The sequence below is a fragment of the Camelus bactrianus genome, chromosome 32 (assembly GCF_048773025.1).
Source record: "Camelus bactrianus isolate YW-2024 breed Bactrian camel chromosome 32, ASM4877302v1, whole genome shotgun sequence".
NCBI lineage: Eukaryota > Metazoa > Chordata > Mammalia > Artiodactyla > Camelidae > Camelus > Camelus bactrianus.
The window spans coordinates 16,399,318-16,426,768 of NC_133570.1; the positions used below are offsets into that span (position 1 = coordinate 16,399,318).

At 51.2% G+C, this 27,451-nt stretch overlaps 2 protein-coding genes across 4 annotated transcripts in view; one reads left to right on the forward strand and one right to left on the reverse strand.

Moving 5' to 3' along the window:
• Positions 1–250: 250 nt before the first annotated feature.
• Positions 251–7,998, reverse strand: LHFPL7 (LHFPL tetraspan subfamily member 7). Its single transcript, XM_010951256.3, has 4 exons — positions 7,913–7,998; positions 4,191–4,408; positions 3,270–3,408; positions 251–806 (listed from the first exon to the last, which is right to left on the reverse strand). Exons 2-4 carry the CDS (start codon positions 4,389–4,391, stop codon positions 553–555), a joined length of 594 nt encoding a protein of 197 aa, XP_010949558.2. The 5' UTR covers positions 4,392–4,408; positions 7,913–7,998; the 3' UTR covers positions 251–552.
• Positions 7,999–13,771: 5,773 nt separating this feature from the next.
• KIAA1671 (KIAA1671 ortholog) overlaps positions 13,772–27,451 on the forward strand; it is a 158,800-nt gene continuing 145,120 nt past the window's right edge. For 2 of the 3 annotated variants that reach the window (XM_074356217.1, XM_074356219.1), the window contains exon 1: positions 13,772–13,865. The gene's annotated coding sequence lies outside the window, so the exon portion shown is untranslated. The remainder of the gene's footprint in view (positions 13,866–27,451) is intronic. The other variant, XM_074356218.1, reaches the window with a different exon arrangement.

A 27,451-nucleotide genomic window follows, 5' to 3' on the forward strand; every position in this document is an offset into this window, starting at 1 on the left:
GTCCTTAACGCCTGTCCTCCCCTCCCCACCCCAACGCAGGACCAACTTTTATCTATAATGGGTACCCACAAAATGTTTGATGGGAAAATGAGTAATTTTCAAATTCTTCAAGAGGAGAGGAGTTTTTAAAAGGGAGGGAAGAGAGAGAATGTGCACATACCCATTAAAAGAGGTAGTATTTGAGTGAAGACCATGGACTCAGAATTGCCTCTAGGCACTTTTCATTAATAGATTTTATTCTCACCACAGTCCTGTGAGGTAGGGATTACAATAATAGTAACTAAAGTTTATTGAATGCTATGCTTAGCATTGTGCTACAATACATACATACAATATATACAGCATCTCAAGCTAATTTTCCTAACAACCCTACAAGGTATTTCACCCTCCACTTCACAGAAGCATCCCCTGAGGTCCAGAGAGGTGAAGTGTCTGGCCTGAGGTCACACGGCCAGGAAGCAGCAGAGGTGGGATTTGAACCTGGGTGCATAGTGATTTCATACAATTCTAGCGTGGGCTCTTTTTTGCTCCTCCTGGGATATTTTTATTTGCTCATTTCTGGTGCGAGATGATGCTGTCAGCGTCTCGGGAGAAGAGGATGGTCCTCCTCTGGACCTCAGTTGTGTGGGGCCACCTGATCATGGGCAGGAGGCTGGCCAGGACTGCGTTGAGGATGGCGGTCACATAGCCCCAGCCCAGCTGGCACTGACCACTGTGGTACACGGAGGAGGCTAAGCAGACTTCCTTGGCGAATGGGGAAGCCAAGCTGATGGGGAAAACCAGCAGGCCCACGATGGTGGCGGTGGCTAGAGACAGCAGGAAGGAAAACCAGTGTGTCGGTCAGGGGGCTCTGGGCTGGCCGTCCATCCCGGGACCCACCCACCCACCCAGCTGAGACGGGAGGGAAAGAGGCAGAGAAATGGACAAGAGGCGCAGCTGTTAAGGGGCAATAAGAACAGGCTGGAACCGGCTGGAACCAAGGTGGCATTGAGAAGAGTCCAGTCACTGACCTTTAGTTCATTACGCCTTCATTATAATGCTGAAAATCACTCCCCCTTATGCCACGCCAGTGCCGAGGCAGACCATAAAACGCCAAAAACTGGGCAGTGGCCCAGTCCCTGGAAATCCCCACCCTTCCCCGAAAGAGCAAGAGTATTTCCCCCTCTCATTAGCACGTGGAATTGCTCGGCCCGTGGAAACCGACCACCCCGTGCCCTGAGGCCACTCTCGCTCTCTGAGAAGGCCGGCACTCTGCCTCTGGAGCGTGTATCTCACCAAATAAACTTGCTTGCACCCTCATGTGGTGGTGATATTTCCTTCTCCGGCAACACATCTACCCATCCACTCACTTATTTATTGTCTTGTCTATCCTTTTATCCACCTATCACTCAACTAGCCTTCCACCCATCTGTTCATCTACTCACCCATCCATTCAACCATATTCTAAGCCACTCATTGTCTTCATTTTTCTGTCTACCTAGCCATTCACTCACCCGTTCATCTATCCAACCACCCACTTAGCCACCTGCCCCACCTCCAGTCCTTCCATCCATCCATCCATCCATCCATCCATCCATCATCTATCCATCCATCCATATTCCAGTCTACCCATTTTCCCCATCCCTCCATCTATCTATCCATTCTTCCATCCTCTACTAATATATCAGTTCATTCACCTACTTACCCATCCCACTGCTTCATTCATTCGCCAACCCACCCATCCCATCCATCCTGCATTCATTCATCAAAATCTGAGGCGCAGTGGAAGGCACTAATGATACTGAGACACTTCCTCATCTTCAAGGCACTCCCAGTGCAGGAGAATCATGTGACCCCCCCAGCCTCCCTTCAGCCACACCAGTCCACTTGAAGTTCCCTGCACAAGCCTTGCTCTCTTGTCTCCACGCCTTTGCCCCTGATCTTCCCATTACCGGAAATGCCCTTTGCATTTGGCTAATCCCCACTGAGTCTTCCAGACTCAGCTCAGTGGTGCCTCCTCCAGGAAGCCCTCCTTAACACCCCCCACACATTGGGTCTACCTCTAGGAGTTTTTCCTCGCATCCTGTGCTCATCCCTGCTGTGTCAAATATCCGTCAAGTTGTAACTGCCTGATGCACCCACTCCTACTGGACACTGTGGTAGCTTAGAACAAAGACTGTATCCCCATCCATTGATACAACAAATATTGAGGGAGCATCTATTATGTATAAAGCACTGTGTTAGGTGCTGGATGCTAGCAAGGCAGATGTGTCCTTGCCCTCATGGAGCTGACGTTCTAGTGGAAAGAGAGGTGTGATAATCAAGGCGGCAGATAAGATATTTCAGGTAAGTGCCATGAAAAATACAAAGCAAAGTTAAGAAGAAAGAGACCTTAAGGGGAAGGAAGCTCCCTTACCTCGAGGTCATGGAAGATGTCTGTGATATTTGAGCAGAATATGAAGTGGGAGGGGCAAGATGTGAAGATCTGTAGAGGGAGAATTCCAGGCAGAGGGAACAAGCTTGGCGTGTATGAGCAACAGAATGCAAGCCAGTGTGGCTGGAGCACACTGAGCCTGGCAGAGAAGGCGAGAGATGACGTCGGTGAGGGAATGCGGGTTTAATCAGCAGAGCCTCGTTGGTAACAGGAAGTCATAGGAATGTGGATAAGCCAATGTGTGTGGCGCGATCTGATTTCAGTTTTAACAGGACCCACTTGGCCAGGGTGTGGCAGACTGTAGCAGGCAAGTGTGGCAGCAGGAAGACCCGTGAGGCGGTCACCTCTGACCCAGGTGAGAGATGGTGGAGAATTAATTGGATGAGGGTTACAATCAAGACCTGAGCTAGATCCTCCAAAGCCCATGTGTGAATTGGAGAAAAGCAACCCTTCTGGGCAGATGTAGCGCTGCAGTTTCACAGCTTAGCAAGTGGAGCATAGGCTAGATTTCAGCAGCTCTCAGCCCTCAGCTGGACTCCCTTGTGCAGTACACAACCTACCCTACTGTATATGGTGTTTCCAGTAAAAATGATGCAAAGTGGATGGATAGGAGAGAAACAAAGGGGATAGACTGTTAGGACTGGGTTTGGCTGAGGGCAGGAGAGGGTAATGTTAACAATGCCATTCTCTACCCCCAATTTCTGGCTTGTTAAAGGACCAGGAATAGTCTGCAATCCTAGGGTTTATCTCTGAGTTTCCACCAGCAGTCAAGATTCTGTTTACAGACTCATTCATCCATCCACTCATTCATTCCACAAACAGGTCTGGAACACTTCCTATATGACAGTGGATTTACCTGCTGCTGCCTGCACCCAGGGCATTGGGCCACTGCCCCTCCTTGGACAGAGCCCTTTAGGGGCCAGGCCCCAGGACAGGAGGAGAATTGCATTGAAGGCCAACAGGAGCCAGCCTCCGAGGAGCATCGTGGCTGAGACCTGCCAGGAAAAGAAAGGAGGGAGGGTGTTGTCTGGGGTGGGTGCAGTCCTATGCTCTCTCTGCTTACAGATCAGCCCCTGAGTCCTCAAAACCCCACGAGGTCTCTGCCATCATCACCCCTGTTTTACATATAAACAAATGGAGGTACAAGGAGTTGGGTCATTTGCCTCAGGGCACACAGCTAATTAAGCGGTAGAGACAGAATGAAGGTCTCGGTCTATTACCGCCACACCCTCCCTTTATTGAGGACCTGCTGTATGGCAGGTGCGCCAAGGGAGGCACCTTTGAAATCATCCGTTTTGAAGGCTGTGTAATCTGGGAGTCCCCACCCATTGTCCCCATTGTTGAATCTGGCGATTTGCAGCACAACAGAGACCTTCAACATCTTAGCTGGAGTTTCAGACCTAGCAGTGCTTAAAGGATGACCAGGTAGGTGTGTGTAGGTTGTGCACTGCACAACTGGAGGAGCCGCATTTGGGAGTCATCACAGGTTTGCATATTAATTACAGCAATCTTCCAGCAGATGGCAGTACAGTGTCCCGAAGAAAGGACACCCTTTTCCTAATTTGTACAAAGGCGCTGGACTGGCTGGTAGCTGCCTTCAGAATCATCTGGGGTGTTTGCTAAAATGCAGATAGCCAGACCCCACCCCACACCTACAGAGTTAGAGCCTGGAAGGGAGGTGGGCAGAACTTGGCTTTTTTTGGGGGGAGTGGGGTGGCTCTGATGGGTTTAAGAGTGCCCTCCGAGGTCCCAGTGAAACAGTGAGCCCAAGTCTCACCTTCCAGGCAAAGTCAGGAATGTCATCCAGGGACCTGAAGGTCCCACAGCTCTGGTTCCTGCTGTCACCATGGGGCCAGGAGCAGTAGGTGAGCACACCAAAGGAGAAGGTGGGGGCCTGGAACCAGGCAGGGGAGGTAAGGCTGAAGGCTGAGACGCAGGTGAGGGAAAGTCCCAGAGCTGCCCACACGCTGCCCACCATCAGGGACTGTCAGTGACCTAGGGGGTCAACGGGCAAGATTAGTGGAAGGAGAGAAACAGGGGCTGGCAAAGGTCCCCCTCCCCCACCAGCCAGGGATCTGGTCCTGCCTTCAGCTCATCAATCCCGGCTTCGACCTGGGATGCAACGGGAGGTGTTAACTGGGGTGGGGGTGGGGGCGCTGCCCTAACAAGTCCTGCAAGCAGAGACCCCAAATCTTAAAAAAATGTTACTGCTTAAACAGACCTTTAAACACAAACAGTCCTCATAGGAAATAATCATCACGGGTCCAGGCAAGCCCCCTCTCTCATGGTGCATTCATTCATTCATTTGTTCCTTCATACATTCGCTCTGCCCATCAAGCTTTGCACTGTCCAAAGGTCTGCTTGTATCCAGAGGGGGCACCTTTTTCAAAATCACACGGATGCTGTGTTTTGAACAACCCACTATCCATCAGCTAACTCCTCCCAATCCCTGACCGTTTTAATTATTGACCGTGTATGTTTTTGTTTGGAGGTATTTTTACAAAATAGATATTGTTTAGTATGTGTGTATTTTTCGCGTATGTAAATGACACTGTTTTCTATCTTGTCATTTTTTGTGGGGCTGGAAATGATCCTTGGGGGATGTCCACGTGGTACTCGGACCCAGGCTTAAACGTCTCTAAATTATAGAATGCCAGAAGTTACTTAGTTTTCATTCGCCTTGAATCCTCTTTACATAAAGGAGAAAGTCTCTGTTGGAGCTGCTAGATCTTAAACACTTCCCAACCATCTGTCAATCTTCCCTTTTAAGAAGACGGGGAGCCTTGAGCAGGCGACGGAGACTAGTGAGATTTGGGGAATTTGGCTGGATTTTCTTTTATTTGTGGCAGTGGTTTTGTTCTAGTTTTTAGCAGCATACTGGTGATCCATTTAAACTTAAAATGTATGTTAATGAGAAAGAGAGTTGATTTCAAGTCTGGTCTTCCCTAAATAATCATAGAGGTTGGATGGGGAGGCTGAGGCAGGAAAGTGGCTTGTTCATTGCCAGTGTTGTCATTGATGGTCAGAAGTGTGGCCCAGAAGGACCGAGCCAGCCCAAGGGCATACCCAGTGTCAGAAGCAGCTGAGACAGTCAAGGGCATCTACACAGACCTTTCAGGACCAGTGCTTTTCAACCTTGGCTTTCCCTTTGGGAACTCTAAGCCCAGCCAGCACTTCAAACGTGGCCAGAATCCTGGGCTTGGAGGCCGGCCAGTCCCTCCACCGCTTCCTAGCTGTGTGACCTGGGACAAGTTGCCCCATTGCTCTGGGCCTCGGTTTCTCCATCTGTACAAGCAGATTAGAAGTCCCGGGGGGGCAGGTAGTGTTAGGTTCCATCGCTGAGCAGGGTGATGTGGTAGAAAGACGCAGATAAACCACATCCCAGTCTTCCCAGCGCTATGACCTCGGGGAGGGCAACTCGTCTCTCTGGAAAACGGGGCTGGGGTTGCTGTGCAGGTTCTAGGGGGTCAGATGCAGGTGTGTTGCAGGGGGCGGGGCTGAGCTAAGCCCACGCAGGTAGGGGAGGGTTAGGAGACACATTTTATTCCCAGGATTAGAAAAACCTCACAGCAGCTAGCCGGCAAGTGAGAAGCAGCTCCGTGAGGGAGGAGAAATATTTTCCCTCTACAACAAAATCAGCCTCTCCTTTGGAGCTGGCAGGATCCTGAGGGCTGTAATTCCAGCCAGGAAGCTGGGGAGCCCTGAGCTGACTGAGGCCCATGATTCGGCCTCTCTCTGGCTGCCCCAGTGCCTCTCCGGGCGTTTCTGACCTTGAAAGGAGTTTTGTTCTCCAGATAATGTGCTCAATGTCACCTGGGAAAAGCACACTGATCGTCCAGGTGCCCAGAAACTTAAATGAGGCATTATAACCCGAAACCACATCCGGCTGGTCTCCAATCAGCTGGAATCCACCTAGGGGAAACTTGAAAGGGATTGAGTATTTTCTCCTCCGGCGTGGCATTTAACTGTTAATGGCAGTTGACGATTTTTGAGCACCCATCAGGCTCCATTCTAAACTCTTTCAGAGCCTCACTCAGTTTAAGCCCTGTAGCCACTCCATGGTAGGGTGAGTAGTACCCATTTTACAGATGACAAAGAGAAGCCTCAGGAAGCAAGTGATGGACCCAGGACTCAAACTCAAGGAATCGGGCTCCTGATTCTGGGTCCTAAACCCAAAGTGATATCAAGGAATTAGTTTAAAAGGCAAATAAATACCCCAGCGGTTTTCTGGGGCTACCCAGGGTTGGAGTTTGGTCAATCCTCCCCCCTGCTCCAGCCAGGGGAGCACAGATGGTCCCAGGAGAGCCATAGGCAGCCACGGCAGGAGAACTGGGATCGGGGACTTTAGAGGTGGCTGCTAATGCCTTGGGATGTCCTGGGACAAGGAATGTTTGGATTCTGGATCTATATTGAAGGTCGAAGGTAGGACAAGCTGACCAGATTTACTTATGGATTGGACTTGGAGTGTGAAGGACCATGAGGAGGCAAGCATGCCTCCAGGGCTTTTGACCTTGGCAGCTGGGACGGGGGGAGCTGCCATTACTGAGATGGCGAAGCTGCAGGAGGGGCCGGTTTGCTAGCCTAAGTGAAGTCTGATGTGTATTTTGCCCACCCATCGATCTACAGATGCAAACAGACACAGTTGCACACCAAGAGAAAGCTCAGGGAGATGTTGGGGGCAGACAGGGTGACATCCAGGGTGAGGTCTGAAGATGGACAAGTCAGAGTGGATGATGACTTTGACTCCAATCCTTTGTTTCATTCTCCCAGCTGCACGGCCAGGTAAGCCGGATTTCTGGTTCTATTCCAGCTCCATTATGAGTAGGCTGTGTGCACTGGTTCGAATTATGTCATGTAACAGCTCTGAGTCTCAGTTCCCCCATTGCAATGGACTGAATGTTTGTAAGCCCCAAAATTCATACATTGAAATTCGAACCCCCATGGTGATGGTATTAAGAGGTGGGCCTTTGGGAGGTGATGAGGCCGTGAAGGTGGAGCCCTCGTGAATGGGATTAATGCCCTTATAAAAGAGACCCCAGAGAGTGCCCTTGCCCCTTCTGCTGGGTGAAGACACACTTCCTGGCCTTTTACATACCAGGAAGTGGGCTCTCGCCAGACACCTAATCTACCTGCATCTTGATCTTGGAATACCTAGCCTCCAGAACTGTGAGAAACAAATTTCTGTTGGTTATAAGCCATTTAATCCATGGCACTTTGTTACAGCAGCCTGAATAGACTATGTCACCCACTGGCAAAAGGATGGCCACGTCCTAGACTTTAACCTTTTGAGAGTGATAGACTCCTTTGAAAATATGATTTAAAATCATGGAAACATTCCCCGTGCAGGCTTAAATACACACACACACACACACACACACACACACAATATTGTTTGTAATTTCAGGGGCTCGTGGATCCTTAATGCTCATTATGGCCCCTGGACAATACTTTCCTCTCTCCCCACTCCTGACTCCACATCACTCCTCCCTCCAGACTCACCACACTTCTGGTCAAGACCCTCCAACCTGGTCACTTCTTCTCAGGCTCCAGCTTTGAACGTAAGTCTGTGACCTTGTAAAAGGTGTCCTTCCTTTTGAAGGAAACTCTCAGGCTGGTGAACAAAACCCAGGCATGTGATAAGCTGGTCTGAGAGGGGTGTGTGTGTGTGTGTGTGTGTGTGTGTGTTTTCCTTCCTAGTTCCTTAAATCTAGACAGCCTTTCACTGGGGCTGCTGGGTGGGCTGGACAAAGAGGGAAAAGCCAGCCCCAGATCAGGATGGGGTGAGGTTACGGTGTTTCCTGGGTAGGAGAAGGTGCGAATAGGGATTAACCGATCTACATTAAACACCAGGTGTTGAAATTCTTGCCACTGTGCTCTCAACATTTCTGCCTCGGTAATTCTAGTTGAGGGATATTTCTCTGGGATTTGAATATCTACCTTGCAGCCTGTGAACTTCCAGAGAGCAGGCACTGGATCTGAAAAGTCTTTATCCCCAGCATTCAGCATAAAACTTGGCTCAGTGTAGGTGCTTGTCTTGTCTTTTGCTGTAAGTGGTGGAAGTGCAACTCCAACTGGCTCAACTAGAAACGGGAAATGTGTTGGCTTACATAACTGTAAATTCCGTGGACAGCTTCAGGCACAGCTGGATCCAGGTGAACAAGTAATGTCTCTTTCTCTCAGCTCTGTTTTCTGCCGCATTGGGTTCACTCTCAGGCAGATTCTCTCTCACAGTGATGGCTTCTGGTGCCTCCAGGCTTAGCAACCATGGAGAAAAGAAGCTCCTCTTTGCACATAGTTGCCGCAATTGCTGTGACTAACTCTCAGTGGACAAACTTGTGTTACATGCCCTTCCATGAACCAGTTATTGTGGCCAGGGAAATAGGATGCTCTGATTGGCCAGACCTAGGTCCTGAGCCTTAGGACTAGGATTTGGGGACTGTGGATTGGAGTAGGCATGCTATGGGGTTCAATGCACTGGAGAGACATGGAATAAAGGTGGGGAGTGGGGTGGTTTCTAGGAGGAAAACCGAGGTGCTGTGAGCGGAGGATGGATGCTGGGCAGGTGAGAACAACAGGCATCACTGTGATGCTATAAATGCTGACGTGATAAATAAGACACACCAGTTGGTGCTGTCAGAAGCAGGCGGGTCCAGTGAAGCCTGAGACAGAGGTTCAGTCCCAGCTCTGGCACCTACACTCAGTGTGGCCTTGGTCAAGGCATCTTGCCCTTACTGGACCTCAGTCTCCCTGCTGTAAAATGAGAGCGTCTGGAATACACAAGGGTTTTGAAGAGATGATTGCCAGCGCTTTTTTTTCCATTCATTCAACCACATATTTATTCATTTTTCTCTTTCAATCAGTGTTTGTAGAAGGGCTTTGGAGTTAGTCTGAACTGGTTCTGAGTCCCAGTTCTGACGTTTACCAGCTCCATCCGGCTTGATGGGTGCTGCTTCTCAGGTGTGCTTAGCCGCGTCCTTCCCGGCCACCCAGCCGCACTGGACACCATCCAGCCCCCGCTCGCCTCCCGCTGCAGGCGGCCCAGGTCAGTCGCCGCAGCCTCTTGGCCAGCTCAGCCCGCGGTGATGAGGCCGGAGTCCTGGCTCGGTCTCCCAGCACCCCCAGCTGTTGTCCAGCCAACCTGATTGGACCCTTGCCCAGCGGGGTTGGGAGGTGGGGCGACACCTCCTCTTCCACACTCAGGTGAAGCCACTCAGGTGAAGCTCCGGATGTGGAACTGGCTTCCCTCATGGCTGCCTGAGGGTGCAGGTCACACAGCCCAGAAATGTGCAGTTGGGCCAACAGTCACTAAGGAGACAGGAGATGGGATGTCTGCAACATTTCATGTGGCTTCTCCGGAGACACCCTAAGTGACGGAACTCCTGGCTGTATTTTCTTGAAAAGCTCTGGCCAACCCGGTAAGTCATGTCTTTTTTGTTGTTGTTGTTGGGGGGTTGTGTCGCTGGAGGGTAGCAGTTAGGTTTATTTATTTATTTTTTAAATGAAGGTATTGGGGATTGAACCCAGGACCACGTGCATGCGCTCTACCTCCATCATAAGGCACGTCTTATATTTGCTCTCCTTCCTTCCCAGTCTGGCAGTCCCTTTTCCTTCGCTCTTGTTAAGATGGGATCACATCCTGAATAAAGCATTAGCATGTAAATTTTGCCTTAGGCTCTGTTTTCTAGGCAACCCAGACCGTGATCCTAGCTGTGTGACTTTGAATGACTTACTTAAACTCTCTGAGTTTCAGATGCCTTATCTCCAAAAGAGAGATAAAATAGAGCGTAGGATTGTTGTTGTGCTGAATGAGACAGCACAGGCAAAGTCTTGGTTCAATAAATAACAGCTTTGTGGGGGAGGGTATATCTCAAGTGGTAGAGCGCATGCTTAGCATGCATGAGGTCCTGGGTTCAATCCCCAGTACCTCCTCTAAGAATAAAATCAATGAATAAACCTAAATACCTCCCCCCACCAAAACAAAACAAAAAATAACAGCTTTCATTAGTATCATTGCCATGAACCAGGCACTGGACTGTATCACGTGGAAACATTTGTTCAATGTTAAACTCCAGGAATATTTACTGAGGGTTACTGGGCTGCACCCCCAGCTTCAAGACCAAAGAAAGAGGCTGAGACATCAGTGGTTTGAGGGACAGGGGGATCTTACACGTCTAAAGCAAGGTCCTGGAGGGACACCCCACTGTCTGCGCTGTCAGCAGGCAGGACTGGCAGCAGCCTTCGCTCCCGGTGGAGGGATTGGTTAGCATTTACAGTGGGGATTGACATCAGGTTGACTCATTGGTTACCAGGGAAACCAGCAGAAGGGCACGCCCCTTTGATAAGAACAATCACTGGCTGGGGTGGGGGTGGGGGGCAAGAATGAAGGACGGTCAGTCATGTGAGTAGGTGTAAGTGAAGCAGGCACTGGTCGAGCAGGAGATGGACAGGGAGCAAAAGAACAGCCATCCCGAGTGGCCTGACCATACGAAGGTCAACTCTGTTTCAGATATTATACTAATCTCTGCTCCTAAGGAGCTCACAGTTTAGAAAGTGAGACAGAGAAGTGTCATCATGTCATCAGAATCTAGGGGAGGGCAGAAGATTCAGAGGGTGAGGCATGGTGGTCAGCAGTGGTAGTCAGGGGTGGCTTCTTGGAGGAGTTAACATTAAAGCTAAGACCTGAAGGACATGTAGTTGTTACAGATGATGGGCAGGCAGAGGGCAAAGTGTTCCAGACAGACAGCACAGCACGGGCAAAGGCCTGGGGTTGAGAGAAAATATTTCAAAGAACGTACTAGAACGTACTAGCGCTCACCCTCAAGAAATAGGTAAATTACAGGAGAAACAAAATGGAGAAATATACACCAGTAAAAACGCATGAATACGGTCTTTGCCAAGGAGTATGTGAGTTCTAGCGCTATCCTGTTCAATTCAGTAGCTGTACCACACATGGCTATTTAGATTTAAATTGATTAAAATGAAATGAAATGAAAATGCAGTGCCTCAGTCACACCGGTTGAAGAGCTCAACAGTCATCTGTGGCTAATGTTAGCCAGGGCATATATATAAAACATCTCCATCATTGCAGAAAGTTGGACAGTGTTGCCAGAGTCTAAGAGCAGAGCTGGCAAATCAGGACAAACTTCCCGGAGGAGGGGGCAGATGACGGCCGAGAAGGGATTCTGGGAAAGTCTCCAGGTGGCACTGTCCTCTACCCACAGTAAGAGAAAAGCCAGGGCTGGGAGTCGGGGTTGAGGTGTTGGCTCTGAAAACAACATACAACCTGACACCTCTTTGGTCAGGGTGTAATCTCTGGGTGTGTGCCGGCTGGCAGGCTCTCACCTGGGAGGGATGACACTGGAATGCAGGGAGAGAATCAGCCAAGGTGGGGCTGAACCAGGAAGTCCCGCCCCTTCTGGGGCCAGGAGGCCCTTGGGAGTTGTAGTTTGGCACTTTTGGGAGTCCCCTTCAAAGCTTGGGTAGAAGAATTGATCCTGGAATTGGGGTAGGGCATCTTTTGTGGCCTAGAATTGGGGGGTAGGCTGGTTAGGGCTGGGGACACATCTAGGTTTGGGGTTTCTGTGAGGGGTGGCAGAAGAAGGACCGTCTTCTCCCTTCCCCTGTTTAAGTGCTGGGGTGGAGAGGAGGTGCCAAGATAGAGGACTAAGCAGGTTGGGGAGCTGAGAGACATCCAGTTCAGCAGAATCCTCAGCCCACGCGTTCTGGTTAATTGAGATTTGCCGGGGAGAGACAGAAAGTTCCGATAAGGTTAGGGAGGAGAAGTAGCAGAGGGTATCCTATCAGCAGCTGATCATTCTTGCATTTAACCCAATATTTATTGAGCTTAATATTTATCGAGCACTTACTCTGTGCCAAGCCCTGCTCTAAGCATTGAGAATCAGGAAGAGACAAAAGCCCTGCCTCCAGAAATTCTAGAAAGGGCAGCAGACAATAACAATGAATTTGCCTTTGCTCGTATGACATACACATCACGTAAAGGCCCTGCTTAAAGGTGGATTTTGAGGGATTTTAACTTTCAGTCTAGCCGTTCTTAGTCCCCTACCACGAAGTCCCCACCCTGGGAGTGGCAGTCATATTTAAAAGCCACTGAGTTGGGTCCCATTGTTCCCTGTTCTCAAGGCACCAAATGATGCAGGAGATTATTCAAAAATTAAGACCTCATGGGGCCACCACCTCACCATTTCTGGGTTCTGTCACTGTGGGCAAGTCTCTTAGGGAGCCTCAGGCTGCTCCTTGGTAAAATAAGGGGGTGGTGATCCTTACTTCAGAAGTGCGGACTAAAAGAAACAATGGATATGGTGTGTAAATCTCCTGTAACTGGAGTGCCTTCATCTTACACACACACAAATTGAGAGAAAGAGGAGGTAAGAGAGCTCCCTGCCAATTCTCCTGAAGCCACACAGTGTGATGTTTTTTCCTCTCTCTAAATTTATTAAGGTCTAATTGACTTACAATAAATGCATGTATGATTTTAGGCCCTTCGGTTATTCAATCTATATACATTTCCTTGGGAGCAAGTCACAAATGCAATTCAATTTATTTGTGCAAATATTGTTTGCAATGTCTGTAAACTCCACAAGAGCCTGGATCTTGCCAGCTGCTTCACTGCTGGGTCCTCGGCATCCAGCATACAGTAGGCGCTTAATAAAGGTCTATGGCATGAAATGAGTAAAGGATGGGAAAACAGGCATTTTCTCATTCAGAAGTGACTTTCAACGATTCTTCAGCTTGTCCAAAAAGTCTCTATACGCCTCACCCTGCAATCCCCACCTCAACACAATGGCAGCAGGCGTGGCATACAGCAGGCGCCGCGGCGGAATGAACAGCCTCCTGCTAGGGCCCCAGCCCTGCGGCCCCGGGTGCAATTCCCCCGGCTCGCCGCAGGACGGCGCGAGTGCTTCGTGCAGACCCCGCTCGCTCCCGGGACGGCGCCTGCAGCCCTAGCGATTCAATGGGCGAGGCTTTACCCAGCGCCCCTTGAGTTCCCGGGCTGCGTTAGGCTCTGGGGGGCGCAGGCCGCGCGGCTGGTCGGTGTCGGTTGCGGGGGACCCCGGCTGGAGACGGGGACTGACCCCAGGAACGCGGGTGGGGATCATGAACAACATTCTGAGTCAGGCGCGGCGGGGTCGAGGCAGGGGGACCGGGGGTGCTTCCGGGAGGAGCATCGGGGCAAACTCGCGACCTCTGACCTGCCCGACCCTACCCAGGCCCGGCGCCAGCGCGAGAGCACGGGTCGGGCCGGCTGCACTCCGCCCTGGGCCTCTCCGCGCAGGCGCCGCCGGGCAAGGTTCCCATGGCGACGGGGGCGCGTCCCCGCCCGAGGCCCCGCCCCCAGCAGGCTAGGCTGCGCTGGGCCGCGGGCGGCGCGGGCAGGTGCCGCGGGCTGCGGGCAGGTGGTGGCGCGGCGCGGGCCGGCGGCGGCGGCTCCAGGGTAGGTTGCGCGGCGGCCGCGGTGCATGGGGGCCAGCTATCAGCCCCCGTCCCCGGCTTGCGAGGGGGCTGGGGAGGCGGCAGCCGGCGATGGCCGCCAAGTTTCTTCCTGGCTGAGGCCCCGGGAGAAAAGTTGGCAAAGTTGGCCAGGGAAGAGGTGGGGACCCAGTGGATCTCCCCCGGCTCTGAGTCTGCAGGAATGGGGAATCTCGATTTGGGAGCCGGGAGATCTGTCCCTCGAGACTTGGGAGTGGATCCCGCGGGAAGATTCCCACACTGGGCAGCCAATGGATCCCGCGCCACCCGGCCGAAGACTTGGCAGTCGATCCCAGGAGTGGATCGGGAGCCGGCGGCCTGGGGTCCCACTCGATCCCCAGCCTGGGGGTGACGGTGGACAGTGATTAGAAACTGGGAGCTAGTTGATCCCTCTCTCCCGCCCCACGCTGGTCCGAGCCTTGGGGGTGATTCCGAGAGATCTGGTGGCCAGGACCTGGGGGATCCCTGGAGATCCGGGGTACCCAGCCTGAAACTGCTAGGATCTGGACGTCCGTACGGGTTGGAGGCCTGGGAGGTGGACACTGGGAAGCAAGGGTGCGGAGCGAGGCGGAGCCGGGTCAAAGGGATCCTGAGGGCTACGGGGGCGGTGGAGAGAGCAGCTCGCTGGGCCCGGCGGGCTCCGGGGCTCCGGGGCTCCGGCCGCACCCTCCCCGCCGGGCCTGCGCTCCCCTCCGCGCGTCTTCCCAGAGTAGAGGCGCCCAGATGGGATTAAGGCTCAATCCACCCCCCCCTACCCCGCTCCCCGGCAGGCTCTGAGGGCCCCCACCCCGCTGGCGGCTCCGCCTGGGGCTACAGGCGGGGCCCTGGAGAAGGGAAGCAAGCGGCCCACTGACCCCCGACCCGAGCCCGACCTTTCCACACCCGCCTAGCGCACACTCGGCACGGAGCCGGGGCGCCGCGCCCTGAAACCCTGCACGCTGTCCGTGCGTAGTGAGGAGGGCGTGTGACCTCCGCGCGCTGCCTAGGTGGCCAGGGCTTCCTGCCCGCCGGACTGAACTTTCTTAAGCCGGGAACAGCTATTACCTTTCGGGAGGGGAAGGGCTGGACCTGTTGCACAAAGGAAGCGCTTTTTCTTTGCAGCTTCTTTGTGACCTTGGACAAAACACTTAAACCTCCCTGAGCCCAAAACCTCCCCTCTGGGCAAAATGGAGGCGGGGGGGTCACAGTCCTTCCTCTTCTGGGTGACTGGCAGGATTAATAGGTGTAATAGGGATGAAACAGGTAGGAGCGCTGTCAATATTAGTGGACCCTCATTCTGCGGCCTCTCCTCTCCCCTGTCTCATCCCCTCCGCTTCAGGGGCAGTATCTGACTGAAGGCTCCAGAAACTCAACTTGCTGTCTTTTTAACAGCGGGATTGGAGAGGTATTTAACTCGGTCTTCCAGAGTGGTTTAATTGCCCCTCTGATTCCCCCTTGCAGAGAGACGCGCTAGGGTTTGGCTAATCAGTAACCAGGGCATTTGGACAAGGCTTCTCAGCCCAGCTTTCCCTCAGCTAATCCATCAAAGATCCCGGACAAACATGCATTCACCTCCAGACGCCGGCGTCTCATCCCTGGGACAGTTCAGGAGGGAGCTGTGCAGACAGTAGCCACGGTCTTGGTGGTTTTAGGGGAATCCTTTTTAAAGGATTTGCATGGTTGGCAAGGGTGCAATTACCCTAGAGTACAGGGTTTCATTTCGTACAGTGTCTGGGCACGGGCGCCCGCTCATTAGGTCAGCCAGCGTGGGCTGAGCACCTACTATGTGGCAGACAGCGCAGAGGGGTGTGACCCAGGGTGGTATATATAGAATCTGTCCTTCTGGCGTGATGTTCTAGCTTTGAGCAATTCACTTGCCTGGCAGTCCAGTGATGTTGGGGGTGCAGCTGTCACCCCAGATTCTGAGGCTGGAGGCATCCTGTCCCTCTTGGAGGTCCTGGGGGCTGGCTTTTATTCAGAGCTGACCTTGACAGGAGAATGGAACAGTCCACACCCTGGCCTGAGCATTACTCCCCTCTCAGCATCTCCAGAAGACATCTCTGACCAACTTCGAACAACAGCCCCAGAGGAGGGTTTTAAATGTGCTTTCATTCATTCATTCATCAAATATTTCAAGACTGTGTCAAAGAGAAGGCTAGTGGTCACGCCCTTAAGGGGTAAAGCCTTGGTGAAAAGAGGCAATTGTCTGGAAAGAGAGAGCTGGGAGGAGGGGCGGATGCCTTCTGGCCTAGGGAGGGATAGGGGGCAGGAGGTTGAGTTTCGTGGAGAGCTTGCCAGTGGGAAGAGGATGTATTCTGCGCTGGAAAGAGGGAAGAGAAAGTCCTGGATAGACTACTGGAGGAGGAGATGCTGGTGGGGGCCAGGTCAACCACTCCCAGGGGTTTGGGCTTTCTTCTAGGGCGGTGGGGCACCGTGGACGTTTCTCTAGGGGAGACGGAGGGAGTCTGATGTGTGTTCTGAGAAGCTTGCCCCTCTCTTGGGGAGGCTGGATGGGAGGGGGTGTGCCAGGCAGCTGAGAGGCCAGTGAAGAGATTGCTCGAAAAATCCAGGTGAGAGGTGATGGTGGACCTGGACTTGATAGAGACATGGTCAGTGTTGTGTTTTGAAAGTGACTCAGTTGAAGACCCCTTCCTGGAGGCGTGGCCGTCCACTGGAGAAGGAAACCCTTGGGGGAGGTGGCTTAAATATTTTAAGTGTCAGTATTTCATTCAATTCGGTGAACCTTCCTGAGCATTAGTTGTTTCCCTGCCTAGGGATGGTCATAAATATCCAGGTTCTCAAGGACTTTGCACTTGAACCCTCACCACTTCCCTGTGTGAGGGGGTGGGGCTCATCATTCCCATTTTACAGATTCAGGATTTAGTAGTGTGGTGGCGAGGTCTTTGTCAGCCACCAGTGGCAGAGCAGGAATCTGAACTCGCTTCTAACTTGGAATGGGCAGATGTTTGGAGTCAGTGAGGTTGAACAGAAAAGTCACAAAGGGTGGTAAGGTTGAGTTGGGGTGTAGTAGGGGCAAACCCAGGGGGCTTCCAGGAGGAGGCAGGGATGGAAAGCGGGGAGCGACCCAGGGAGACTTGGGGGCAAACCCTGGTGGTGCCCCATCCTGGCTGTGGGCTAAGGCCATGATATTTGTTTTGAGACTCGGCTTCCTCATCTGTAAAATGGGCTCATGATAGGATACTCCCCCTCCCTAAAAGGGTTGTTCTGTGGGTTCAGTGAAGCAGTGCATGGACCATTCCAGGCACAGTGTCTGCACTGGTCCCTGCCCACCAAGTGGTGGGTGTGATTGTCATCACCGTAGTCTGTCATCAGGATGTGTTTCAGGCAGGTAATGCCTACCTCTCCCAACCTTGTGTGTTTAAGGCTGGGGAGGGGATGTGTGTGTGGTGTGTGGACACTTGAGCTGAGTCTCAAAGGCGGGGAGGATCTTCCAGGCAGGAGCGTCACAGGCAAAGGCAGACCTCATTAGGAGAATTGTGTGCTCATTGCATGCACCCAGAATACAGGGTGTGTTGAAGGAATAAAAATTAGACCACTGGCAACAGAAATTCTCTTTACACCCCCTGCTACTCCCTAGATACCCAAACAGGAAGGCTCTGGCAGGTCTGGGATAGAGAGAGCAGGGGAGTTCCTGCCCAGGAGGGGATACATTCCTTCCTCTACTTACCCATCCAGATTATAGGAGGGTGACCCCCCAGACAAGCCACTTCCCTCTTGGAACCTCAGTTTCTTCTTCTGTAAAACGGGAGGATTCGAGAGAATGCAGGTAAAGCACATAACACATCAGAACAACTGCTTTTCACTGAACCCTTTCTTAGGTGCCAGGCTCTGGACAATGCTCTTTTGTTCTTTCTTTCTTTCTTTTTTTTTTTTTCTTTTTTTTTTTTTTTTATTCACAAAAAGCCCGGAGGTGCCTCCTTTTGGGATCCTTGATTCTGCAGTTTAGGAAACTGACGCTTTGAAGGGTCCTTCTGCCCAGACCCACTACTCAAACTCTGATCATTTACAAGGAAGCTAATGAAATTTGAATCCAGGGATACACACACATGCTCGCACACGTTTTTTCCCCCTTCAGTGTAATTAATATTTTATTGAGCATCTTCTGTGGGCAATTCCAAAGAGCCCCTGTCCTCAGGAATCCACTCCACAGGAATCTGGTCAGTTGGGTAGGAGGAAGTGCGGGGGAAGGTAAAGTGAGACAAATTATGGCTTGACCTCTGGGAAGTAGTTACTGCTGCTGCATTTGTTAATTGCTCAGTTAAGTGACCTTTGAAATGGTCTGTAGCTTTGTCTCCACTGAGAATATAAACTACTTCCCTAAAGCCTGATCTTTGGATGTCTACGTCATTGAGTCAGAAGTGATATACACACATACACATGCACACTCACACACACATACACTCACATACTGTGTGCCTATGTGTGTGTACTATATAGTGTTGTGAAAATAACATGTAACAAACCAACCACTTCGAAGATGGCAAAATGATTTTGTATTAAGTGAAAAGTGAAGCCCCACCCAAGACTCCCAGTCCCACCCCAGACCCCGAATCCCATTCTCTAAAGAAAATGCAGTCGGCAGTTTCCCTTGACCCTCCAGAAACTTTCCACATGGGCTCTGTTTACTTCTTTCCAAGCGCTCATCACACTCTGCTATCTTAAGTTGTTTTTATGACCACTCTGGAGCCAGATGGCAAGAGTTGCATCTTGGTTTTGTTACTTATCAGCTGTGTGACCTTGGGCAGGTGACTTAACCTCTCTGAGCTCCAGTTTCTTCATTGGTAAATGGAGGTAATAACGGGCCTTACCTTGAGGGTTGCTGTGAGGAGTAAATGAGAAGGGCCTGGCACACAGTCGGTGCTCAGTCTGTGTTGATTGTTATTATTCTTGTTACTTTGATGGTCGGGGTGGTTAATTAAGAAAGCAGAAATTTTCTTTGTCTTCACTACTGTTTCCTTAGTAAATAGTTGAGGAAGAAATGAGTCAGTGTATATGGATGTACTCTTTTAACAACAGTAATCATAAAACAAAGAATTTCACAAAGAAGTTAAAAATAGATTTGATACAAACTCCTGTAGATAAATAACAAGGTCCTACTGTACAGCACAGGGAACTCTCCTCAATAGCTTGTAATAACCTATAATGAAAAAGGTTATGAAAAAGGATATTTATATGTATAACTGAATCACTATGCTGTACACCAGAAACTAACACATTATAAATCAACTGTACTTCAATTTAAAAAAAGTTAAAAATTAAAAAAAAAAGTTTTAAGTGATTGACAATGGAAATGAAAACAGATTTGGACCCTTCCCCTTTTAGAATGTTACTAGTTATTGAACAGATGCTCTGTTGATGGGCATTGAGTGGTTTGTTTTTTCAGCTATGACGCACAATGTTGCAGTAAACATCCCTGGTCTTTGCATACTTGTTGCAGTCGATTGGAGGACAGATTCCAGGATGGGGAACTGCTGGGGAAAATGGTGTTTAGAATGTTGATCTCGCTTGCCCAGTTTCTCTCCAGAGTGGCTGTATAGCACATAACACCTACTCCTTCCAAGGCTCTGAGAGAGGGGGGCTGTTTGTATATTTCAGAGGGAGGGGAAAGGGTAGGTGGCTTTGGCTTATCAGTGGCCATGGGATATGACCTCTGGCGTGACAGTAGGGAAGGTGATAGTTCCTGCAGGGAGCACATTTTGTGGCCCTGGGTTTTTAATCCAACCTGCTGGGGTCTGTGTCTTGGAAAATATTTATGCATATACATACAAGTCCAGAAACACATGGTCCTTTGTATTAGTCAGGTTGCTCTATGATAATACTGTGTAACAGACATCTCCCAAATCACAGTGACCTTTAACAGCAAACATTTGTTTCATGCTTGTGGCTTATCCGATGGCTGGGCTGACTTTGTCTGGGCTTGGCAGGCAGGCTGGATTGCAGGCTTTGGGTTGGGGTCCTGTCTGCCCCGTGCATCTTCATCTTGGTACCCAGGCTGACAGGCAGCAGCCAGCCAGGACGTGCTCTTGGGTGGTAGACAGCAGATGCTCAGGAGCTCACTGGGAACCCACAGAGCCTCCGAAAGCCTCCACTTGAAACTGGGAAAGTGTCACTTCTGCGCTCACTCTATTGGCCAAAGCAAGTCATATGGCCAAGAACAGCACCAATAATCTCATCGAGGCTGAGAGGGAGCGAGTATCTATTTTCTGAGCAGGAATACAGCCTGCCACATTGTGTTTCTGACGGGGCAGGAAGGTCCTTGCCAAGGTGGAGGGTCTGCCTGGAGGTGGCGGTGAGCATCATGGCTCATGATTTGTGGGGGACACGTCGCAGGAGGGCTCTGGATGAGGAGACCCAGTTTAAGTTTATGACCCAGAACAAGCAGTTCACCTCTCTGAGCCTCAGTTTCCTCAGCTGGAAAATGGGAATAATGCGACCTCTCTGGCAGAGCGGCTGTGAAGCTTGAACAGAGTATTGGATAAGGTGGTGCTTTGTACCTGTGACAGGAGGTTCAAAGGTGAGAGGCCATCAACTTGATGATGATTTTAGACTTGGTTTACAGTTCCTGGTACGCGGGCAAGTGGACTGGGAGATCACAGGGAGGCCAAGGGGTGGCTGCGCAAGGGACTGATCTGGGTTCAAATCCCAGCTGTGCCCCTTGTGGGCCATGTGACCCTCGATCAGTCTCATCACCTCTCTGAGCCTCAGTTTTCCTGTTTGTAAAATGGACACTGGGTGCCTGTGACCATTAGCAAGAGGGACTGTGAAACACTTGGCATGAAGTAGATGAGTAAATGGTTCTGTGACTGCGCAGCTGGGGTGAGGGTTGCTGATTAGGGTGGAGTGAGGAATTCTGCAAAATTGGGTCATCGGTTTGGCAGAATTGGTTGCAGAATTCAGTATTCCCAACATCCCTTTGGTATTTTGCGGAGAATCTGGATCTAGACTGCCTGAGTTCAAACCCCAGCTCCACCACTTTCCAGCTGTGCAACCTTGGGCAAGGCAGTTAACCTTTCTGTGCCTTCGTTTCCTCATCTGTAAAATGGGCGTAATAACATTGCCTGCCTCCTGAGATGAATGGGCATTAAATGAGTTAATACATAGTGCCTGCTAATGAATGTACTTGTGTTGGCTACTGCTGTCATTATTATTAATATTAGTATTATTATCTGTGGGGTGTTGCTTCTGGTCCTTGGAGCACCAGGGTCTTGGAGAAAAGAGTGACTTAGGACTCCTGCTTCCCAGCAAGTGGTTTTCTCCTTCCGCTGTGGCTGGAGGGCTGTCTGTTAATGGATCACTGTTTACAGGACTTTCTGTCCCCATGGCAAGCCTTGATTCACCACTCGGCCCCAGTCCGGCCAGGGAGGGGTCATGGATGCTCTGTGTATAAGGAATATCCACACCACCCCCACGGCGGAAGCAAGCAGGTTTCAGGGAGCCCATGGTTACGTGGGAATATCACTGGGGGCCACCTAGCAGGGTGTAGGGTTAGAAGTCATGCTTACTCCTTCCTTTAATGAACATTTTTTTCCTGTAGCAATCACGTGGCAAATCCTGTGCTGGTCATGGGGAAAATGGGATCTGCTGGACGTCAGGGGTGGATTTCCAGAGGAAGCTAGATGGGAAGGTGGAGAGTCTGGGGTGGGCACCGGCATAGGATTCCTGTGTGACCCTAGGTAGGTCGCTTCACCTCTCTGAGCGTTTTCCTGTCTGTGAAGTGAGTCATGGATGGAGCAAAGTGTCACTGGAGGCGAGAGAGCATAGCCTTTGACCTGTGTGGATCTGATGGTTTCTGCCCTGGCCCATGTGCCTTCAGATGTCTGAGGCTGCCTTTCCTTCACTTGTTGAGACGTGGCTTTTGAGAACAATAAATGTTATCTAGAGTAAAATAAAAATAACAAGTAGAGAGTATCCATTCTGTCCCAGGCACTGCGTTCATCATTGTTGTATTTGATTCTCACACCCCCATTTTACAGAGGAGAAAACTGAGGCTCAGAGAGGGAGTCCCACACCCAGGGCCACTACTGGGAAGGGGGATGCTGATCCTTGTGGCTGGACCCAGCCCCATGCCCTGAATCCCTCCCCTCCTGCTTCCCCCGGGGTAAGGCAGGGCCGAGCTGGGCAATCCCAGTGTTCGGTCCCATTTCCACCATGTCTTTGGTGCATGACTCTGGGCAAATGACTTTGCTTTTCTGAGCCTCAGTTCCCATCTGCAGAGAGAAGATGCTAAGATTTTCCTTGTATGACCCCTTGTGGGGTCAAGTGAGGTAACTGTATACAAAGCCTCCCGCACATAGTTGGCACTTTAAAAATAGGAGCCCTTCCCCATATACAGATAAGGTTAGAGTTTTTTTTTTTTTAATGTGTGTAGGTTATGCCCAGGGATGGCTTTATAGATCACAATGTAAATCTTCCTTGTCTGGAGTAGCAGAAATAGTAATGGTAGCAGTCATTCAAAATGGTAATCAGCATTGACAGACTGCTTCTTATGCCGCGGTTGCTCTGACACATGGGTTTTATCCAGTCCTTTCTCGACTCATTCCTTCAATCAGTGAAGAAAGGGGCTAGTGCTCTTCCCGTTTTACAGATGAGGAAACTGAGTCCCCACGAGCAAACCGGGAGCCCTTCTGGCGTGTGAATCTCCTTGGCGGAGACACAGTGGCACTTTCAGAGTCTCCAGGTCAGGGCTGCAGAGCCATCTCTGTGTTGATTTTTCTTTTCTTTTTGTTTTGCTTCCTCAGTGACGAAAGCCCTTTCTGGGGGCCGTCCTGTTTACCCGCAGCGCAGCGTGGTGAGGTGGTGAGGCACCGCAGTGGGGGAAGGAAGTGCGGGGTATGCGGGGCTGGGGTGGGGGGCCCAGCAGAGGGGAGGCCACCCGCCGAGGTCGTGGTGAACTCACGCCATCCCGCCTGCTGGGACACGGCTCCTGGGCCTCGGTGGGCACGCTGCCTGCTGAGCCCTGCCCAGTGCCCTGGGCTGGGCCGGGGAGTGACTCGGGTGGGGAACTCCCAGGGCGCTTTGGCCTGGGAAGCAGCCCAAGTTTGTCTCTCCTTTTCATTGTAGGGCTCAGCCCTGGAAAGCTCGTGTCTTTGTTTTGAGAACAGATTACCTGCATGCCAGGGACTGTGCTTAGCACGAGAAAGGGGTCCTAGGCCATGGGAAAGATTACAGAGTGTTAGAGTGAGTTCTGGGCCGCTAGTCAGGACTCCCGAGTGCTAGTACCCACTTCTCTGCTGTGTGTCCTTGGGTAAGCCCCTTCCCCTCTCTGGGCCTTTTCACAAGGGGAGGGGGAGCTGGATGAGTAGATCCCAGAGCCTCTTATTCCTGCTGCACCTTCCGGGAAGGATCAGAACCAGCCCTTTAAAAGGTAGGGCCGGGAAAAACCACCATTTGTGGAGGACCTACTGGGTGCCAGCTCCCTTGCTGGGAGGTATTATGTATGCGTCTTCCTGTCAGTCCTCAGAATGACATGGGTGGGTGGTGTTACGAACCCCTCTTACAGATGAGGAAACTGAGGCTCAGAGACGTAAAGCCCTCCTCAAGGTTGCTCAGCTTGAGGTAAGAAGTGGCGAGGCCTGGATTTCAACTCAGGTCGCCTCCCTTGAAAGCCGCCACCTCCCTCCGGCGGTAACTCAACGCGGTGGGCTCCCTCCTTCCACCTCCCCGACCCTGTTGGAAATACCATCTCTCCTCTCAGAACTTCCAGGGCAGTGTTTCCTGTCCTCTCCTGGGACAGTGGGTCATTTTCATTTTTGTTATTTACTAAGTGTCTACTGTGTAACATACCAGGGCCTGTGTGGAGCCCGGGGTCTCAGAGCTGCCCGCCGAGAAGAGAGAGGAGGGGTTGGAGGGCAGTGTGCTCAGGGCTGGGATAGGGGGCATGGGACCTGTGGGGCCACCAGGTGGGGACCTTCTGGCTGCTGTGAAGCCAAACCGGTTCTCTTGACACGCTCAGGACTTGGATGAGACAGGAAGCCTTGGCAACCCGCAGCCCACCTCCTTGGCGAGGCCTTCATCAAAGCCCCTCGGCTTTCCTTCTCTTCATGAAAAGGAGGGTGGGGTGGAAGGGGACAGCAAAAAGCCCTGGAGGAATTTTTGGAATGCCCAGAATGCTGGCTGACCCAGCAGAGCAAGGGTGACCCATCTGCCTTGGCTTTAGTTGGATCAGCTAACTGCTCACTGCAGTTCTTTCTGGGTGTCGCCCAGTTCCTGCTCCGAGGCCCAGGTCATCCCCCTGGGAAGGTGGCTCTTCCATGGACCGCAGGCCACCATCGAAGACACTGCCCAGGTTTGGAGCCGTGCAGCCCTGGGGTCACCACCTGCTTCCGTTTTGTCCCTAACCGTGGGTGTGGCTTCCCCTCTCTGCCTCAGTGTCTGCGCCCGTGAGATGGGGGTGCTGATGCCCGCCTTTCAGCCTTGCTGGGAGCTCCCAGCGGGGTCACGTGGGTGAACGTTGGAGGTGACTGGCTAGGGGATGTCCTTGCTCATTTGTTGGGGTGGGCAGCGATGTTGGGTAAAGCCCCCACTGTGCGCATGCACTGTACTATGCTTGGCCAGTAAGGTGGTGGCCAGGGATAACTTCACTGCACTAATGGATGACTCTCAGTTCATTTTCTCAATTAATCATCTTTATTCTCTTTTTATGCTTCCGACAATCTATTTGCATCATGCTACAGTACATTTTCGTCATCAGACATTTAGAAATACAGATGAACGAAATGGAAGAGGTAAAACTCATATAACCCCACATCCTAAAGATAACCTGGGCTAATGTTTTGGGGTGCGAGTTTTAGACGGGTGCATCTGAGAGATGTCAGCACTGCATCCTGGGGTTTAGAATGTGGGCTTTCTTCTCCAGTCGCTTGGATTCAAATCTTGGCGCTGGAACCTCCTAGCTGTGTGACCTTGGGGATGTCACTTTCCCTCTCTGAGCCTCAGTTTCTCCTCTGTGAAATAAGGTGGCTGTGAGGATTAAATGAGCTAATGTCTGTGAAGTACTTAGGGGATACAGCAAATGCTTCATTTTTAAGAGCTATTGTTTTATACAGATGCATGGGTTTTTGTTTTTTGGTTTTTTTTCTTGTTTTTGGTGCTGAGCCCCTGCCTCACCACGCTATGGGCATGCAGGAATGCTGCAACTTACAACTGGTGGGTTTGGACATTAGGCTTGGGGGGACACCCCGACCACCTCCTCCAGGCAGGGCTGCTGCAGGTGGGGGCGGGGCCAGCTGGTTTGGCTGACACTGAGCGCTCCGGGCACTCTCACAGGCCAGTCCTGATCTTTATCGCTCAGGGATGCTTCCTGTCCCCACTGAGGACTGGGCGTTTGTCCAAATTAAAGCCGCTGGCCGTTCCCAGCGGGCTGGAGGTGGCCCCTGTGAATGAGCTCACCGAGAACCCTTCTTCCTCCTCCGTTGGCTTCAGAAGAAGGGGCTCAGTCACCCCTGGGAGAGGGACAGGGTCAGCCGGCGCCTCTAAGAAGGTCTGAAACTAGGAAGTCACGTGACACCGTTGGGGACCCGGAGAGCCAGAGAGAGGAGGGCGTTTGGGGAGCCATCGGGCAAGGCAGTTAATGGATCCTGCTTTTCAGAAGTGAGTTAGGGGTTGGTGATATCCACAGGGGGCAAGCAGTGTGTCACCAGCTCTGTGACCGTGAGTAAGTCAAACCGCCTCATCTGCCCTCAGTCTCCTCTGTAAAATGGGGCTATTAGTAGGTCTCACCTTATCCAGCTGTCATGCCTTAATATGTAAAGGCTCCTAGCGCAGCCAGGCACGGAGTCAGTGCCTCCTCATGGAGTGAGCCGGGCGCTACGCACTGTTTCATAGTCACGAATTGTCGTTGTTACTATTACTACTGTGTCTTGCTGTCTGATTCCACCCAGCTTGGGAGCCTGCTTCACCATGGCTTCATGCCTTTGAGTGTGTGATAAAACACCCAGCACACAGTAGGTGCTCAACCAAAGGCAGCCGGCAGTGCTTATTTTTTCTTAATTCTTTTTCTGGGGGGGGTGGGTAGGGTGGAAGGTAATTCGGTTTTTATTTATGTATTTATTTTTTGACGAAGGTACTGGGGATTGAACCCAGGACCTTGCGCATGCTAAGCACACACTCTACCACTGAGCCATGCCCTCCCCTCACAGCGGTCATTATTATTAGCTTTGCTGGTGCTGTACGGAGCTGTTGTACAAGACGCAGCTTCCTCGCCAACCCAGCGTCTGTGATTTGGAGCACCTGCCACCTGTGCGTCTTCTGCTGGGGCTGACCTTGAAAACCATGTTTTCATTGACCATGACGCCTTGGTGCCATGCCAGGTTGCCCCTCACCTCCCCATCAGCGGTCCTCCTGGCTCTGTTCATTCACTCCAACTGCTCTGAAGGATGGCCACCACATCTTGGGGGTACCTCTGCAATCCTCCAGATCGAATGTTGTACCCACAACATGGTACATCCCAAATGTCTCTCCCCAGTTTGGGGATGATTAATCTGGCTGCTGTTGTGGGGTGTGGTACTAAATTTGCACCCAGAAACGGTATGTTCAGGAGAGGGGGTGGATCATGGAGGAAGGAGTTTGGCTTGGATGCAGAGTGTTGGGAGCTAACTGGTTTTATGTGCTGCTGGCTCGCGCTGTGGCTGGAGTACCCCCTCGAGCAGGCTGGCATCTTCATATATGACTGGTTTCAGAGTGGAGTGCGGTTGGCGGGTAGAGTTCTTTAACAGTGCTTCCAAAGGCAGAACAATCCTGGGGAATCTCAGGTTCTGGCGTGTGTCTAGTGTGAGGGGGCGGGGGGTAGGGTAGGCAGCTATATCAGGCCAGGACCCCAGCTGGGTTTCCTTGTTATCTGAAATCCAAGATCGTACTAGAGAAAGATGCTAAGTATTAAATATAATTCTTTGGGTGGTTCTCATTACAAAAACAAGACCAGAAGCATTGTAGAACAGAAGCAAAAAATAAAAAAAATAAAAAATGAAAGTCATCTAAAATGTTACCCTCAGGCAGATACTGCAGTGATAAGAAAAACGATCAGTTAATGCTTATTGAGCACTTGCTAAATGCCTTACATGCTTTATCTCATTTCACCTCTTCAGAAAACAGTGCTTATGAGAGATTTGAACTCAGGACCCTGTGCTCACAAACACACAGTCAGAACCATCCAAAAAATCTGGTTCCCCCAGATTGATTCTTCCATCGACCCCATGGGATGTGCTGGACACTGTACTAACCCATTTAATTCTCATGTTGACTCTGAGAGGTAGGGAATTTTCTTATTTCCATTTTCCAGATGGGAGAACTGAGGTCCAGAGAGGTGAAGTCACAAGCGCATGGTCACTCAGGAGGTGGGATTTGAACCCACACAGAGCCTAGGTTTTGAGGATCTAAAGCAGCAATTCTGTGTTTCCAAACTCTAGTCATTTCTTGTATCACCTTGAAATTTTTTCATATTCTGTGTACCACCCGGACTGTTACTCAGTTAACATTTTGCTTGAACTGGATTCACTTTTTAAAATAACAGCTCTGATGAGATATAATTCACATACCGTACGATTCATCCATTCC